At 44.5% G+C, this 19,330-nt stretch overlaps 1 protein-coding gene across 1 annotated transcript; it reads right to left on the bottom strand.

Moving 5' to 3' along the window:
- Positions 1–17,626: 17,626 nt before the first annotated feature.
- Positions 17,627–18,857, bottom strand: Sowahd (sosondowah ankyrin repeat domain family member D). Its single transcript, XM_076842557.2, has one exon. It carries the CDS (start codon positions 18,855–18,857, stop codon positions 17,871–17,873), a length of 987 nt encoding a protein of 328 aa, XP_076698672.2. The 3' UTR covers positions 17,627–17,870.
- Positions 18,858–19,330: the final 473 nt, after the last annotated feature.

Below are 19,330 nucleotides of genomic sequence, written 5' to 3'. Positions count from 1 at the left end.
AAGGCTGGAGATGTGGCTCACTGATGAAGCCCCCTGGCCCCCTGGGTTCAATCCCTAGTATCTCCCTCCCCGCAAAAAATTTCTGAGGGCTGGAGATGTGGCTCAAACAGTAGCGCGCTCGCCTGGCATGCGTGCGGCCAGGGTTCGATCCTCAGCACCACATACAGACAAAGATGTTGTGTCCGCCAAATACTAGAAAATAAATATTAAAATTCTCTCTCTCTCTCCCTCTTTCTCACTCTCTCACTCTTTCTTTAAAAAAAAAAAATTTCTGAGACAGGGTCTACCTAAGTGCTGAAGCTGGCCTCAAACGTGTGATCCTCCTGCCTCAGCCTCTCAAGTAGCTGAGATTACAGGCGTGCAAGTCATTGCACCTGGCTCTGAGATAGTTGTTCTGATGAGTTCTAAACAGCACTGGATAGATATAACATTTCCAGTTATTAATAATTAAAAATATTTTAAAAAGTAAAGTAACCAGGGCTGGGGTATAGCTCAGTGGTAGAGGGTTTGCCTAGCATGGGCAAGACCCTATGTTCTATGCCCAGCAAAAAATAAAAAAAACATAGGGGAAACTGGATGTGGAGTATATGGAAACTCTATGTAATACTTTTTTTGTGTGTGGATGTATGTGTGCTGCTGTGGATTGGACCGAGGGCCTTATACATGCTAGGCAAATAGTTTACCACTGAGCTACAATCCCAGCACTCTTTGTAGCACTCTTGTTTCAGTCCTGACCCTAAATGAAACTGTATTCTTTTTCTCTCTCTCTCTCTTTTTTTTCTTTGAGACAGTCTTGCTTTGTTGCCCAGGCCTGCCCTTGAACTCTTGGGTTAGCCTCCTGCCTTAGCCTCCTGAGTAGCTGGGACTGCAGATACCACACTACCTTTCACAGCTAAACTGTGTTCTCTTGATCAATTTCAATAAGTAAATTCTATAAATTTAAAAAATACTCTAGGGCTGGGGATGCACCTCAGTAGTAGAGCCCTTGCCTAGCATGGGAGAGACCCTGGGTTTTTTTTTCTTTTTCTTTTTTTTTAACCTGTCCGAGATTTTATTAGCAGGACCATAGTGGCCAGTCGCAGAAGAGAATGGGGGGGGGGGAGAGAAAGAGAGAGAGAGAGAGAGAGAGAGAGAGAGAGAGAGAGAGAAGAAGAAGAAGAAGAAGAAGAAGAGGAGGAGGAGGAGGAGGAGGAGGAGGAGGAGGAGGAGGAGGAGAGAAGAGAGGGGGGGAAGAGAGAGAGAAGAGAGAGGGGGAAGAGAGAGAGAAGAGTGAGGGGGAAGAGAAAGAGGAGACCCTGGGTTTTATCCCTAGCATTGCAAAAACTAGTAGTGGTAGCACACTCACCTAGCATGCGTGAGGCACTGGGTTTGATTCTCAGCACCACATAAAAATGAAATAAAGATATTGTGTCCACCTAAAAAACAAACAAAAAAATATTTAAAAAATGAATGTTCCTTTAAAAAATTAAATAATCAACCAAGCCTGGAGTGAAATAGATTAAGTAAACCGCTTTTGGCAGTACTGGGAATTGAACCCAGAGCTTCATCCATGCTAAATAATTACTCTACTGATGAGCTACATCAGCTATGCTTTGTTATTTTATTTTGAGACATGATCTCTCTAACTTGCTCAGGCTGGCCTCAAACTTGAGATCCTCCTGCCTCAGCCTCCTGAGTGGCTGGAAGTGTGAATTTTAAAGTGTTCTATCCAGGGCTGGGGGAATGATTTAGTAGTAGAATGCTGGCTTAGCATATGCAAGAACTCTGAGTTGATCCCCAGCATTACAAAAAAAAAAAAAAGAAAGGAAAGGAGGGAAGGAGGAAGGGAGAGAAGGAAAAAAGAAGGGAGGGAGGGAGGGAAGAAGCAAGGAAGAGTGGCAATCAGGGAAACATTCTGATGGAAGAATGTTTTCCTGGTGAATTTGCAAGTCACCAAAAGTTGTTGAATTCCACTGACATGTCTTCATTGTAAACACCTACTTTAAGGTATGTCCATACAAGATGGTTCCCCATAGACATAGAGAAAATATTCCGTTTATAGGATGCCCAATCTAAGTAAATCCCTTCATATGCAAAAAGCTAGAAGAAAGGACTTTGAAAGTTTTTACTATACAGAAATGATAAATACTTGAGGAAATAAATATGTTGAACCTGATTTAAACATTCCACAATGTATACATATAGCATAACATTACATGGTACCCCATTAGTATGTGTATGTGTGTGTGTGTTTTATATTTTTATGTATCAGTTAAATAATAAATTTATCCAGGCACTATGGTGCATGCTTGTAATCCCAGTGACTAGAAAGGCTGAGACTGGAGGATTGCAAATTTGAGGCCAGCCTTAACAATTTAATGAGACCCTGTCTCAAATTAAAAAATAAAAAGGGCTGGGAATGTAGCTCAGTGGAAGAGCACCCTGGGTTCAATCCTCAGTACTGTAATAATAATAATAATAATAATAATAATAATAATAATAATAATAATGTTTAATTTTTTTAATGTAAAAAAGCTTTTCCTGTAGGTGTTTTTACTACATGGAGGCATGACATGGAAAGTTTGCAAAGCTTTGGAGCTGGGCAGGCCTGGGTTTACATCAAATGACTTTCACTTACTAGCTGGGTGGCTTTCAGGGAGTTACTTAATCTCCCTGAGAACGCTTAAAATGGGACTAAAAATACTGTGCTAATACACTCACTGTGACACTTGAGATGGTACATCAAAAGTGCCCAGCCTATTAATCAATGGTACCAATTCATCTTTAAGTATTTCTGATGTAAATGTGTAACTGACAATTTTTTCTATTTTTCCTTTATTCCTTTCCCTTTGTGTTTGTGTGTGGTTGTGTGTGTATGTGTGTGTGTGTGTGTGTGTGTGTGTGTGTGTGCTGGGGATTGAACCCAAGGCCTCATACATGCAAGGCAAGTGCTCTACCCACACTCCAAGTCCCCTGCCTCCTTTTTAAAAAAAATTTTTTTGTAGTTGTAGATGGACAGCATGCCTTTATTTTATTTGTTTATTTTTATGTGGTGCTGAGTATCAAATCTAGTGCCTCACGCATACTAGGCAAGCACTCTGCCACAGAGCTATAGTCCCAACCCCCCTACCTCCTTTTTTTATGGACACAATATCTTTATTTATTTTATTTATTTTTTTTATGTGGTCCTGAGGATTGAACCCAGTACCTCACAAATGCAAGGCAAGGGCTCTACCGCTGAGTCATAACCCCAGCTCCTTTTAAAAAGAGTTTTTGACACAATTAGGCAAGGAGAGAACAGTCTCATTTTAGGTAGACAGTTAACAGAGAGCTCACACTGGTGTGGATAATAAGGCCCAAACTGAAAACTGAAAGTAAATGGGTAAGAGATAAACTACTTAGTAGACTCCCTAGTTTATTGAGGAAGTAAGAGTCTGGAGCCCAGCCCTATTCTTAGGAAACAGTAAAGGGTCCTGAGAAGATAAGGATATTCAAGCTGGGTATTGTGGCCCAGGCCTGTAACCCCAGCGACTTGGGAGGCTAAGACAGGAGGATCACGAGTTTCAGGCCAGCTTCAGCAATTTAGGGAGGCCCTAAGCAACTCAGTGAGACCCTGTTTCCAAATAAAATATAAATAGGGCTGGGGATGTGGCTCAGTGGTTAAGTGCCCCTGGGTTGAATCCCCAGTACAAAAACAAAGAAACAAAAATCCCTACTGATGCCAAAACAATCCTATGGCCCCAGTGTGAGGTGCATATTTATGTATTTTAATCTCCAATGTGATATTCATATATATTTTCAATATGCATGTACATATAATCTCTGAATGGCAATGTTTTATACAAAACAAAAGGTTCATGTTGTAAAAAGACAGCATTTCACTGGCATTTTGAAGAACAGTAGATGCATTATATGTTGTTATTATCATTTCTGTGTAACTGACTATCTCAAAGCTTAGTGGCCAAAAAACAAAACAAAACAAAACATTTTGTTTCCTGATATATATTATATATCAACTTGTGGGTCAAGAAATAGGAATGACCTTGACTGGGTGGTTTGTTTCTGAACTAGTGGGGCAGAAGGGACCAGAGGACCCACTTCCAAGATGTCTTCTTGTTCTTCTTCTTTCTTCTTTCTTCTTCTTCTTCTTCTCCTCCGCCTCCTCCTCCTCCTCCTTCTTCCTCTTCTTCCTTCTCCTGCTGCTTCCCCTGCTTCTGCTGCTCCTCCTGCTTCTGCTTCTGTTGCTTCTGCTTCTGCTTCTCCTGCTTCTTTCTTTCTTTCTTCTTCTTCTTCTTCTTCTTCTTCTTCTTCTTCTTCTTCTGCTTCTGCTTCTGCTTCTGCTTCTTCTGCTTCTTCTGCTTCTTCTCCTTTTCCTTCTCCTTCTCCTTCTTCTTCTTCTTTTTTCCTGTACCAGGGATTGAACCCAGGGACACTTAACCACTAAGCCACATCCCCAACCCTTTTTATTTTGAGACACGGTCTTACTAAGCTGCTTAAGACCTCGCCAAGGTGTTGAGGCTGGCCTTGAATTTCTAATCCTTTTGCCTTTGCCTCCTGAGCTGCTAGGATTACAGATGTGTGCTACCGCACCCAGCTAAAGATGCCTTCTTCACTCACATGTTGGGTGCCTTGGTGCTCCTTGGCCTTTCACTCTCTGCCGGACACAGGGTTTCTGTATGTGGCTAGGATATCTTACAGCATGGTGATCTCGGGGTAGGTGATTATTTTGAAGAGACAGGAACTGGAAGCTGTGAGTCTCTTAAAACTGAGGCCCTCAAACTACCACCAGGGCTTGCTTCCTGAGCATGGGAACTGGGGCTTTGTGTTTAGTTTAATGCTCTATTTTTGCCATATTGAAATTTCTTTTCCCTTAATGCTGTGGATGGAACCCATGAATTTGAGCTTGCTATGCAAGTACTCTACCACTGAATTACACCTCTAGACACCATCTTGAAATATATATAGTTGAACCTAGGGGCACTTTACCACTAAGCTCCAACTCCAGTAACTTTTTTTTTTTAATTTTCAAACAAGGTCTCACTAAGTTGCTGAGGCTGGTCTTGAACTTATAATTCTCCTGCCTCAGCCTCCAAAGTTGCTGGGATTATAGGTGTGTACCACTATGCCCAGCTAGATTCTTGACAATATTTATTTTGGGACTGGGGATTGAACCCTTGAACCCTTGGGTGCTTAACCACTAAGCTACATCCCCAGCCCTTTTTAAAAATATGTGTGTATATATATGTATGTATATATACATATATACTATATACATATATATATATATATATACACATACAATATATACACATATTTTAAAATATATATATATTATATATACATACGTGTGTGTGTGTGTGTGTGTGTGTGTGTGTGTGTGTGTGTTATAGCCAAGGGACCTTTATTTTATTTATTTTTATGCAGTGCTGAGAATTGAACTCCAAGCTTCACACATGGTAGGGAAGCACTCTAGCTCTGAGCTATAACCCCAGCCACTCCCCAGCACTTTTTATGTTTTATTTTTTTAATATTTATTTTTTAGTTGTACACAATACCTTTATTTTGTTTATTTATTTTTATGTGGTGCTGAGGATCAAACCCAGGGCCTCGCACTAGACGAGCACTCTACCGCTAAGCCACAATCCCAGCCCTATGTTTTATTTTTGTTTTTTAGTTTTAGGTGGACACAATGTCTTTATTTTATTTTTATGTGGTGCTGAGGATCAAACCCAGTGCCTCACACATGCTAGGCGAGCGCTCTACCACTGAGCCACAACCCCAACCCTATGTTTTATTTTTTGACAGAGTCTTGCTAAGTTGTTTAAGGTCTCACTAAATTGCTGAGGCCGGCTTTGGACTTGCAATCCTCTTGCCTCAGCCTCCCAAATTGCTGAGATTATAGATGTGTGCCACCACACACAGCTTAACAATATTTTAAAGGGGTCACAGGTTGGGACTTTGGGCCTTAGAAATTATATAGCTGGTCCTGTCCAGCCCAGATTATATCCTTTGTAGTATTTTATTGGTCTAACCAGATGCCATGTCTCAATTGGAAAGGTATCAAAGAATTTGTGGTAAATTTTAATCCATTGGAACACTGAATAGATAAAGGGAAGGAGAACTAAAGTCTAGAAATCTGAACCACTGCCAGGTGTGGTGGTGCACACCTTTAATTCCAGTGGCTCAGGAGGCCAAGACAGGAGGATTGCAAGTTCAAAGTCAGCTTCAGCAATTTAGTGAGGCCCCAAGCAACTTAAGGAGACCCTGCCTCAAAATTAACAATAAAAAATACTGGGCATGTGGCTCAGTGGTAAAATGCCCCTGAGTTCAATCCCTAGAAAAACAACAACAAAAAAAGTTTGAACAAAAATAGGAGAAATAAGTTCTAATGGTCTATACATCAGTAGAATGATCATAGTTCTTTTTTTTTTTTAGACAGAGAGAGAGAGAGAGAGAGAGAGAGAGAGAGAGAGAGAGAGAGAATTTTTAATATTTATTTTTTAGTTTTCGGTGGACACAACATCTGTTTGTATGTGGTGCTGAGGATCGAACCCGGGCCGCACACATGCCAGGCGAGCGCACTACCACTTGAGCCACATCCCCAGCCCCTGATCATAGTTCTTAATAATTTGTTAGATATTTTATAAAGAACTAGAAAAGAAGCCAGGTGTTGTGGTATCCACTTGTAAGCTGCTCAGGAGGCTGAACCAGGAGAATTATAAGTTCCAGGCCAGCCTGGATAACTTTGCTTCCATGTCTCAAAGTAAAATTGAAAGGGGCTGGGGATATAGCTCAGTGGTAGACCATTTGCCTAGAATTTACAAGGCCTAGATCTCATCCCCAATATTAAAAATAAATAAATAAATAAATAAATAAATAAATGTTTAAGGAGAGGGAAATGCTAATTATTCTGATTTGTCAGTATACATATTTCAAATGATCACATGCTACTCCATAACTTTGTATACTTATTTTTGTGTTGGTTTCAAAAAGAATGGGCTGGGCATTTAGTTCAGTGATAAAACTCTTGTTTAGCATGTAAAGGGTCCTTAATTCAGTCCCCAGTGCCACAGACACATACAAAGACAAAAGAAATCTGAAGCTGGATGTGGTGGCTCACACTTGTAATCCCAGGGCTGAGGCAGGAGGGTTGCAAGTTCAAAACTAGCCTCAGAAAAAGTGAGGTGCTAAGTAAATCAGTGAGTCCTTATCTCTAAATAAAATATTATTAAAAAGGGATGGGATGGGGCTGGAGATGTGGCTCAAGCGGTAACGTGCTTGCCTGGCATGCGTGGGGCGCTGGGTTCGATCCTCAGCACCACATAAAATAAAATAAAGATGTTGTGTCCACCAAAAACTGAAAAATAAATATTAAAAAATATTTTTTAAAAAAGGGATGGGATGTGGCTCAGTGGTTGAACACCCCTGGGTTCAATTCCTGGTATCAAAAAAAAAAAAAAAAAAAAAGGAAATCTGAGGGTTAGTTCCAGTTTTACAGCTACAACTGTCCTGACACTTAACAAATAATGTCAGCTTTTGGGACTCCAGTTTTCTTCAATTTGAAAAGAGGAAATTGTATTTGATGCCCAAGCTCTAAAATCATGAACCCATGATGCCACATTGTAATTCTAAATGTACATCTAATATGGAGTTTCTGTGGGCTCCCCAAAGGGAGAGGGCATGGGCATGGAGCGCAAATAAGCTACAAAACAAAACAAAACAAAAAAACAAACCACACAACAACTAATAGTTTTATCAGAAAGCCTGCAGATCTAAATTCAAGGTCAGTAGCCTCCAGTTCCCACTTGTTACATGAACCCCCATCACAGATGATGAGGCAAACACACAATGCTGGGTGCTGGGCTGTAGCAGTGAGCCATGCTGATAGGCCCATGTTTTTGTGGCTCACAGTCTACTAGGAGGTACAGGGGAGGCCAGACAGTTCCAGCCCCTAATGCTGAGTACTATGCCAAGGAGGCCACTAGGTACTTGGGAAACTGTCCTGAACATGGTAAGAGCTACAGAAGAGCAAGCAGAGCCTGAATGCTGCAGAAGAGTTAGATTTTTTTTTTGCGGGGGGGGGTCAGGACTGCAGAGTGGAGTGTGGAGTATTCATGTCTTAAGCAAAAGAAATAGATTGTAAGAAGGCCCAGGCAAGAGAAAACCGGGAGACTGGGGAACTGAAAGTCACTGTTTGGCATGATTCTAGAAAAGAGACATATTCAGGGGTAGGGGAGGAGATACCAAGAGGAAGTAGTGATGAGGGGTGAGTCTGGACAGGCAATGAGGGGCCAGGTCCCAGAAAGCCTCCAAGCTTTGAGAGGGAGCTTGAATTCTACCTTGATGTCAAGAAAAACATTATAAATAGAGTTCAAAGAGTGGCCTATCACATTTGGGTTCCAAAAATCCTTGAGGAGAGAGCTTGGAGAAATATTTGAGGTGATGGATATGCTAAGTGTACTGATTTGGTCATTACACATTGTATACCTATGTCAAAATATCACTCTCTGTGCCATTAATATGTACAATTATTATGTGTGAAGTAAAATGTAAAATAAAATTGCAGCCAGGTGCTGTGGTACAAGCCTGTAATTCCAGGGACTCAGGAAGCTGAGATAGGAAGATTGCAAGTTCAAGGTCAGCCTTAGCAATTTGGTGAAGCCCTAAGAAATTTAATGAGATCCTGTCTCAAAATGAAAAAAAAAAAAAAAAAATCAAAAGGGCTAGGGATGTTGCTCAGTGGTAAAGTACCCCAGGGTTCAGTCTCCAGTATCTAAAATAAAATAAAATTGTAAAGTAATAAGCAAGAACTATGAGAAAAAAAATAAACCATCAAGGTTAGTATGAGAACAGTCCAGAGATAGGGTAGGATAGGTTTAGAGTAGAGACTCATTTGGGGCTGTGGTTTGTAGTTCAGATGGGAGGACATAGCTAGTGACCAGAATTAGGGCAGAGGCAGTAGAAATGGAGTGAGATGGACAGATAAGAGATTTAGTGGGATCAACCAGGTTTGTGATTGACTGTAGGGGAGAAGGCAAAGAAGTGGCAATAATGATACTCAGGTGCTGGCTGGTGCAACATTGCAGTTGGTAGTGTTACTTATGAACAGGGAAAGTCCATGAGAAGATAAGGTATTTGGGGTCAGTATGGGTACATCAAGAGTTCAATTTTGGCCATGGTGCACCCCTGTGCACTCAGGAGTCTGAGGCAAAAGGATCACAAGTTCGAGGCCAGGATCATCAATTTAGTGAGAGTCTGTCTCAAAAAAGGGCTGGAGATGAGTGGTAGAGTGCTTCTGGGTTCAATCCCCTGTACCAAAATAAAGAGTTCAAGTTGAGATTCATTAAGTTTGTGATGACTGTAAGACATCTAGATATCCAACAGACAGTTGGGTATATGGATGTGCAAGTTGTGAAGAAAGAACTGGAGCTGGGTGTGGTGGTGCACACCTGTAATCCCAGAGGCTTAGGAGGCTGAGAAAGGAGAATTGTGAATTCAAAGACAGCCTCAGCAAAAGGGGAGCACTAAGCAACTCAGTGAGACCTTGTCTCTAAATAAAATTTTAAAAACAAAAAGGACTGGGGATGTGGCTCAGTGGTTAAGTGCCACTGGGTTCAATCCCCAATACCAAAAAAAGAGAAAAAGAAGGTGGGTGGGGTAGAGAAAGAAACAAAAGGAATGAACTGGAGGTGGCCATGGGGTTAGGGGAGGAGTTTTGTTTTGACTTGGAAGTGACAGTTTGTTTACATTGTTTATAATGGCATGAAGGACACAAAAGAGAAGCCCTTAGACAAAGAGATCAATAATCAATGGATGGAAGTACTGAAGGGTGGGAAGCATGAGTCAGAGGATTGGACTAGAGCTTTGTCTTGCAGAGGAGGAGAGCCTAGCAGTTTGAGAGTTTGGACTCAGACTGACTAAAACTTGGTTCTATCACCTTCAAGCTATGAAACCTTGGAGCAACTCACTCTTCTTGAGTCTTGGTTTCCTTAACTATAAGCCAGTGACATTATGAGTACCTACTTCATAAACTCAGTCTGCTGATTAAAGGTGATAATGCACATAATATTCTTACCATTTTGCCTGGTGCATGGTAACCTTGCTTAATTGGTGACACATAAATATATTACATGCCAGGCAACATGGTAAGCAAATAACAGGAGTGTGGGAGGAAAAAGTGAATGCACATGCAAGCGAGTTCACAGGTTTGGGGACAGGAAGTTGAACATACTTTTTTAGGGGGGGTGGACTGAGAATTGAATCAGGGGCACTTTTCCACTGAGCCACATTCCCAGTCCTTTTTATTTTTTAAATTTTGAAACAGGGTCTCATTTAGTTGCTGGCCTCAAACTTGCAATCCTCCTGCCTCACCCTCCCAAGTCACTAGGATTGTAGGCTTGTGACACTGCATATGGCAGTAAACACACTCTTTTAAAGTGGTTTCTATTTTTTTTGTGTATGTGCTGTTGGAGATTGAATCCAGGGCCTTGTACATGCTAGGCAGGTGATCTACCACTGAGTTGTAGCTTTGGCCCAGGTTTGTATATTTTTGATGAGAGAAGGTGAGTTTATCTCCTACAGGGCTATGTGATTTATCAGGAATTAGGACCATCACTACCAACAAAGAGAACTTAGTGAGACCCTGTCTCAAAATAAAATTAAAAGGTTTAGGGATGTAACTCAGTGGTACAGCACCCCTAGGTTCAATCCCCAGTATAAGAGAGAGCAGGTGGGAGGGAAAAAGGAGGAAGAGGAGGAAGGAGGAGAGGGGAATAGAACATAACAGAACAGAGGAGCCTTTGGGAAGTGGTCAAGTCATGAGGGCTCTGTGCTCATGAATAGGACCAATGCCCTTATAAAAGAGGCTTCCAAGATTTGCTAGCTCCTTCCACCTCTTCCACCATGAGAAAACATAGGGAAGGCACCATAAATGAGGACTGAGTCCTCACCAGACACCAACTAAGGCTGCTGGTGCCTTGATCTTGGACTTCCCAGTCTCCAGAACTGTGATCAATACATTTGTGCTCTATATAAAGTCACACATTCTAATGTATTGTAGCAGCAGGAATAGACTATGACAGAAGGTCCTCATGGAAGACCCGCCCAGAACCAATTACTGTGGGATGATGAAGTGTTAGGATGGCCTTAGGCCTGAGCCTAAGCAACTCCATTTTAAAAACTCCAGTTTGAAACCGGCAGTCTCATCAGGCACACCCACAGATCCCTTCAGTATGACTTCAAACAAAGCTCACCCTGATAAACAGAGTGAAGTCCCTCACCTGATAAGAAGGAAAGGTGAGAAGATCAGGGTGGAGACCACCCTGATGATTCTGACCAGATGATTCTGACCCCAGGGTAAATGATGTCAATGAGAAGTCTGATGGTAGCTGATAAGGATTGAAAGGTGGGGTCAAAAGCCCCAAAGCATAGTATAAATAATAGAGCAAATGAATAGGAATTCAGCCAGCCAAAACTAGGGTGCACTCTAGGTGGAGAGCCTGATGAGGACCTGACATCCCATTACTTGTCATCATCTTCCTGATCCTGTGTGTGATCCTCACAGCTCTCAAACTCTACCCCCTCGTCTGAACCTTGGTGAGAGCTGCCACTTCTCCCTATGACCCTCTCCTCAATGGGTCGTCCACTTCACACCAGGAAAAGCCTGCCTTGGTTCCAGACCTGATCACCTCGGTCTGAGTGATGTGCATCTGCTGGACTTAAAGCCTAAGGCTTAAGACTTTTGTATTTAGCACGCAGAGGGAATGTCTGTTATTAGCCTGTCATGATTAAGTGTGTTTGCAGTGCTTAGAATTAATCTAGAATTGTTTGCTGTGAATTGATTATGTCTATTGCAGGTCCTAGCATTAAGGATTGTCATTTTCTTGACTAAGAACCTATAGAGTAAAACTATATTGAGTAATTTGAGTGAATAAAGCATTGAAAGGGGTAAAAACGCGTGGACATTTCTTTATTTCTTCCCTCGACTGCATACGTCGCAATTTTGCCCCCTCGCGACATGAAGGCAGAAACCAGATTGCAGAAAGTTGAGTGGATCAGAGGTAAGGAAATAAAGACAGTGAGGAGGAGATCTCCTTTAGAAAGACTTGGCTATGAAGAGAAAAGAGCGAGTCACATGTTGGGCCAGAATGATGGGAGAGGTTTTCACCTGTTTGTCATTTAAAGTGCATGACACCGAGGATGAATTTGAAGATACAAGAGAAGGGACAATTGATAGAAGTAAACCGTAGGAGGAGAGGAGATTGAAAACTTCAGTTAAATGTTTTGTTTTTCTTTTTTCTTTTTTATTTCATTTATTTAGGTACTGGGATTTGACTCAGAGTTGCTTTACCACTGAGCTACATCCCCAGTCCTTTTTTTTTTCATTTTGAGACAGGTTCTCACTAAGTTGCTGAGGCTGGCCTCGAATTTTCTTTATATATACATATATACTTATATATATGTATATACATAAGTATATATATATATACATATATACACACACACACACACACACACGTATATATATATATACACACATATATATATGTATTTCAGTTGTCGTTGGACACAATATCTTTCTTTATTTTTATATGGTGCTGAGGATCGAACCCAGGGTCTCACACATGCTAGGCGAACACTCTACCACACAACCACAGTCCCAGCCCCTGGCCTCAATCCTTCTGCTTCAGCTTCCTGAGTCACTGAATACAGGTGTGTGCCTGGCATGTGCCTTTTTTTTTAAGAGAGAGAGAATTTTAATATTTATTTTTTAGTTCTCAGCAGACACAACATCTTTGTTTGTATGTGGTGCTGAGGATCAAACCCGGGCCGCATACATGCCAGGCGAGCACGCTACCGCTTGAGCCACATCCCCAGCCCCGTGGCATGTGCCTTTTAAAAAAATTAATAAACAGGGTCTCACGATGTTGCCCAAGATTGTCTTAAGCTCTCGGGCTCATGATCCTCCTGCCTCAGTCTCCTGAATAGCTGGACTATAGTTGCAACCAACTCCATGAATTAAATCTTGAAAGAGGACAGGCATGCTTCTTTCTTAAAATGAATGGGAATGGGGAAGACAGGGAGGTTGGGTGTGGAATATATGGTATGTTAGCTATGTCAGGGGCATTTCTATAGATAGAATGAGAAGTTTAAGGGATTGTATGATTTTATCCTCTTCAGAGAATTTCCGGTTTAGCTCTGACTCCAATTTATGACTTTACTAGAAACAAGATCTAACATATTAGCTGGGTGCGGTGGCTCGAGAGGCTGAAGCAGGAGGATCATGAGTTCAAAGCCAGCCTTATCAACAGTGAGGTGCTAAGCAACTCAGTGAGACCCTGTCTTTATTTTTTTTTTAGAGAATTTTTTTAATATTTCTTTTTTAGTTCTCGGCAGACACAACATCTTTGTTTGTATGTGGTGCTGAGGATCAAACCCGGGCCGCACGCATGCCAGGCGAGCGCGCTACCGCTTGAGCCACATCCCCAGCCCAAGAGAGACCCTGTCTTTAAATAAAACAGAAAATAGAGCTGGGAATGTGGTTCAGTGGTTGAGTGCCCCTGAGTTCAATCCCTGGTGCAAAATTAAAAAAAGATCTAATATATTTAGTATTTGGTGGTCATTTCTTAAGTTGCTGCTTTTATTTCTGTGAGTGGAGAACAAGGTAAGTCAACTTATTACAATTATGTCCAAAGTAAAAGTTTATAATGGGGCAGGGGGTAACTCAGTGGTAGAATGTATACTTAGCATGCTCTGGGTTCCATCCCCAGCACCACAAAAAAATAAAGTAAAAGTCTATAGGTTGTGAAGAACATCAGCAGAGGAACCGACATCTTTGAGAAACAGCCATTTCTCCATCACTGGTGGAAAAGAACTTGGAATAAATGTGAGCCCATTTAAAGATGGGATAATGCAGGTCAACCACAAGATCCATATGGGCTATCCTAGCAGATAAAATAGCTTTACCACAAACACCTGGTAAGCCCCTTTTAATTCCTTCAAACATCTGTTATTTCCTATTCTCTGTGTGTCAATGTGAATATATTCTACATACAGGATCTCGAATTCTCTAAACATCCTTGCAAGGGAGATTGTATTGTTCCCATTTTAGATGATGAATCTACAACTTGGAGAGGTGAATACTTTACTCAAGGTCACTAATGTAGAGTCAGGATTTGAACCCAGGATAGGCTGCTTCCCACTATACCAATGGTTTTAAATTTTGCTCTAGGGGCACTGTGGTCTGTCTCTATAAGATAGATATAGGGGGCAGGTGTGGTGAGAAACACCTGTAACCTCCAGTGGCTCCTAGCAGCTCAGGAGGCTGAGGCAGGAGGATCCCAAGTTCAAATCCAGCCTCAGCAAGAAACTTAGATCTTGTCTCAAAAGAAAAAATAAAAAGGGCTAGGGATGTGGTTCAGTGATTGAGCACCCCTGGGTTCAATATGTGGTACCAAAATAACAACAACAAAAAGACTTTTGCTGAAACAGTTCCATGCCGCTAATGTGAGGTGCACATTTAGCATATAATCTAGGAATCCTTTTTTTGTGTGTGTGGTCTGGGGATTGAACAGAGTGCTTTGTGCATGCAAGGCAAGTGCATGCAAGGCAAGCACTCTATCAACTGAGCTATATCCCCAGCCCTGTAATCTAGGAATCTCTGAATGGCAATGCTTTATACAAAACAAAATCTTTGTGTTTTAAAAAGATGGCATTTCACTGTCTCAAAATAAAAAATAAAAAGGGAACTGGGCACAATGGCGTACGCCTGTAATCCCAGTGACTCAGGAGGTTGAGGCAGGAGGGCAAGTTTGAGGCCAGCCTCGGCAATTTAGAAAGACCCTGTCTCAAAAAAAAAAAAAAAAAAAAGGCTGGGGATGTGGCTCAGTGGTAAAGGGCATCTGGGTTCAATCCCCAGTACCCTGCCCCTAAAAAAAGAGGTAGCAGATGGGGAGAGGAGATCTCAGCCTACATTCAACCTGGGGAGCTCCAGTTTTACACACAGGGCTTCTAGGTAAGCTTCATTAGAGCACAGGCTTTGGAGGAAAGAGAAAGAAAAGCATAATGGTATTGCCCTTATATGGGTCTCAGACCAAAGCATGACTTTTCTTGAAGTGATGCTCCAGAAATACATGGTTTGTGATGCATTTGCACCCAGTTTTCTCCCTCAGCACTTCCATCTTCCATGTGACTGCTAGGGTGATTTCCCAAAGCCTCATGTTACTCTTCTGCTTAGAAACTTCCATGACTGCCAGCTACCTTTTGGTTAAAATCCGACTTTCCTCTTTTAGCATAGCCTTCAAGACCCTTAGTGATCTGGACCCTATCCACTTTTCCAGTCTTGCCATCTACCACTCCTCAGATCCCATCCTTCTGCCAAACCGGCTGACTTACAATTCCTGGCTCTCATTATATCCACTGGCCAGCTCCCACTCACCCCTGGCACTTCAGATCTGGCCTGACCTTCCCCTGCTTTCCTGAACTTCTGGTTGGCTCAGGCCCCGCTTCAATGCTCCCTCAGCACCCCCTTCCCCCCAACCTTCATGCTCATCTCACAGTCCAGCTTCTGTTTCCTTTTCTTGTCTGCCACTAGAATGTACTTTTGTATCATCTGGTTAACTCTGCTTTACTCCCCTAGAAAGACGTTTCTCAGGGAATTTGTTCTTTCTCTTGGGATAAGCATACCAGTCTTGCCTTGAAAAGCATACCAGAAATGCCAATGGCTTGATGTTAGGCACAGAGCGTTTTCAGCATGGGAGTTTGTCCCCTGCAGCCAAACCTCAATTTTACATGGAGGAGGTAGGCTAGGCTATATCACATGGTGAGAAAAATCTGTGGGGAAAAATAGCTGACTACAGGAAAAAAAATATCGAAAGCCACTCTTGAATCTTCCAGCTGACTTGGTTTTCATTTTGGAAAGAGCTGGGTGGATATTTGTCTCAGGTCCCCAAATCTGCTAAGAGTTAAGATTTTTTTAATGCTTATTTCTAAGTATTTTTTAGGTGGACACAATATCTTTATTTTACATTTATGTGGTGCTGAGGATCGAACCCAGTGCCTCGTGCATGCTAGACAAGCGCTCTACCACTGAGCCACAACTCCAGCCCAAGTTAAGATGTTTAGCTTCAGACTTTTCCTATAAAGAGGGGATGACTGTTGTTAAGTGTCCTTTAAATGCTCAGGACACACTAATCTTCCTTCCAAGCCAGAAGCCTGAGGACTCAGCCATGTGGCAGGAAGGCCCTGCCTGACAACCTTCATTGAGCCCAACCCACCTTGGCAGCTGTCAAGGGGGGAGGTGGTGCACCAGAAAGCAAAGTCCTGCATCAGCCAGTTAGCACTTATAAAATGGTCATAGGGGTGGAGGGGGCTAATATCAATGTCAACGCCAATGCCAAATGCCAGAATCTGGGAACTGCTCACCATGCCCCTTTCAACCATCAAAGAAAAATTTATTTCGAAAAATAAAAAAGGAATGCTCTATTACCCTGTGTAAATATGTTTAAGGTGTAGTTTCTTGAGCCATAGGGCAGGTTGAAAACAGCAATAGGAAGGGTTTGGATCATTCTGTGCAAAAAACCTAATGAGATATTAAAGAAAGGCAAGGAAGTTTCCAGCACAGAGGGGGCAAACAGACCCATCAGAAAGAGGTGGAAACCTGGATCAGCATGGTGTTTCTGGGTATTCTGTTAATGACTGTTTCTCCTGATGTTGGAGGACTGGACTGAGAGGGTAACAGTCCATTGTAAGGATTCCCCAAGCCCCCAGAGGCACAGTGCTATTTTTAAAATGCACTGTTCTGTAAGGCAGCATGGCTCTCTAGTCACCAACTGCTTTTCCCTCCTTTCAGGCTGAGTCATCTCTCTGGTGTTCTGTTTAATTCATGCTATTTCTGAATGGGAGTAATTTTCTAAACTACAACTTGTGTATTAAACTTGATTTTTTAAAGACTTCAGCGAGGAAAGCCTTATCTTGGGGGAAAATAGTGCCAGTGGGTGTGGCTCATTGGAGGGCACAAGTTAAGTAAATTACATGACTCATATGAAATATCAGAAATTTGTAGACTTTTCCTTTTTACCATCTAGACATGACAAGTCCACTAGGGTGAGACTTGCACACCAGGCCAGACCTGAAGACAGCTCAGGACACAGGTGACTGTATCTCTCATCAGAGCCAAGAGAGAGGTAGCCCCTTTGGTGCACAGCTCTGGCAATATGCTCTGAGAATGAGACCCAGAGCCTTCCCTTGGATCACTAGCTTGTGGCTGTGGGTTGACCACCTCTTCCTTGCAAACATATGCACTCCCCCCTCCAACTGTGGTTAATAAGGGAAAACAAAGTCAAAGGACAGCTTTGTCATGTGAAAGGAAAAAACCTTCCACTTTAATATGCTTAAGAAGTCATCCGTGATACACTGGGTAGTCTCAAGAGCAGGGGGCCAGAGACCGCCTCTACCCGCACAACAAGATTCATTAATGGCAGAGTTAAACAGGCAGTTAGGCGTTCCTCTGCATCAATGGTTTGCAATCTTAACTCATTTTTCTAGTGAATGTTTCCTAATAAACAGCGCTTCCGCCTGCCCAGCATGGCTACTGGAAAGCTTAACTTTCCCTCTCCCAAACGTGACCACACTCCTTGTTCCTAAATCAGTCCGGTAGCCCATTTGGTCCTCGGCTCTCTCTCAGTTAGGGGTTGCCCTAGGCCCTGGGTGCCTTTGGCCAGTGGCTGCAGCAAACCTGGGGCAGGTACCTGAGTTGGGCCCAGATGGGGTCTGCCCCTTGCAGGTCCATGCTGTGTACAGGAGCTTCTCCTTCAGTGGGACCTGGGACAACCAAGGATAGAGGCCTCCCCATAGCGTCGCGGCCCTTCCAAGCACTCTGGTCTCCATCGTCCTCAACGATCTTGGAAGAAGGGGAATAGGTGACGGAAAAGGCCCTGGATTTGTGCCACCCGGCTGCCCGCAGTGTCCTTCTCTCTGGCCCGAGGAGCCGCGGCTCGGGTTTTTGTCTCGGTGGTTGTCGCGCTCATAGCGCTGGGGGTCCGTCTCAGCGTCCACACAGCGCCGCCGCCACTGCCGCTGCTGTTGTTGTTGGCGTTGCTGCGCTCGCTGCTGCGCGCGGTCTCCCAATCCTCCGCTCCCGACAGCTCACGCAACCTTAGGGGTGCGTTGGACGGCAGGTAGTGGCAAGCGCGGTGGCCACTGTGGTCTCGGCGAGTGGGGTCAGCCCCCAGGGCGCCCACCAGCACTTTGATGACCATGTCGTGGCCCTGCAGAGCCGCCAGGTGGAGGGGCGTCAGGCCGCCGCTGCCCGGGACACTCACGTCGAGTGGCAGTCCCCGGCGCTGGGCGAAATCATGCACCAGAATGAGCTCCTCGTGGCGCCCGTGCTTGGCCAGCCAGTGCAGCAGGGTGTACCCCGTGATCGGGTCGCCTCGCAACAGCAGCCCAGGCTCAGCCTCCAGCAGCTCCTGAAGCACCTCAAAACGGCCCTCGGCGGCCGCCAGAATCCACGCGTGCTCCCTTGGTTCCAGGCACAGTCCGCTGCCGTTTGGCCCGCTTGGCCCTCCGGGCGCGCTGGAGATCGGCTCCTCGGTGCGCTCTTCGGACAGCCACCCTGCGGGAGCCGCCCCCTGCAACCCCAGCAGCTCCCGCAGAGCTCCCCGCCTGCGCCCGGAGCCCGCTCCGGAGAGCATCAGCGAGCTGTGGGAAGGGGACTCCCGGGAGGCGGCGGCGGCGGCGGCGGCGTTGCCCCGGTACCTGTCCAGGCTGCTGAGGTCCACTCTCGAGGGGCGGGGCTGCGGGGTGCCTCTCAGGTTCTGCCCGGTCCGCGTGCGAGAGGCCTTGGGCGCCGGGCTCACGACCCCTCGGGGCTGGGCCATGGTCTTACAGCTGCTGCCGCGGCGGTTCTAGCGTCTAGCGTTCGTTGCCCTTCCCGGGCCCCACCGGGAGAGGAACTGGCGCTGGCGGTGGGGAAGGAAGCGGCTTGAGCAATTGGGCTCAGAGGGAGGGAGCAAAGGAAGGGAGGAGGAGGGAAGGAGGGAGGGAAGGAGGGAGGGAGTAAGCTCGGGAAGGCCCCCGCGTGGGCGGTGGGGGGCGCCGGGGGAGGGAGGGCCAGCTGGTCCTCTAGGCAACCCGGGCTCCAGCGCCCTGGGTAACAGCCACCTCCGAATCCCCGGGGCACGGGCGGCCCCGCCCCAAACAGCCAGGTGAGCTCCGCAGCCCCGCCTCCTGCACTGCGCGGGCAGCGGAGGGCAGGCGCGTGGGCGGGGTGGGAGGCAGCTGCGGCCCTTGTAGCCTGAGTTCAGAGCATCCCGGCAGCTGCTAGAGAAGAGGTTCTAGGGCGCCTCCTCCC

The sequence above is a fragment of the Callospermophilus lateralis genome, chromosome X, assembly GCF_048772815.1.
Source record: "Callospermophilus lateralis isolate mCalLat2 chromosome X, mCalLat2.hap1, whole genome shotgun sequence".
In the NCBI taxonomy this organism is placed as follows: Eukaryota; Metazoa; Chordata; class Mammalia; order Rodentia; family Sciuridae; genus Callospermophilus; species Callospermophilus lateralis.
Note: the sequence above shows the minus strand (reverse complement) of the source record. Positions and strands in the feature narration are given on the sequence as shown.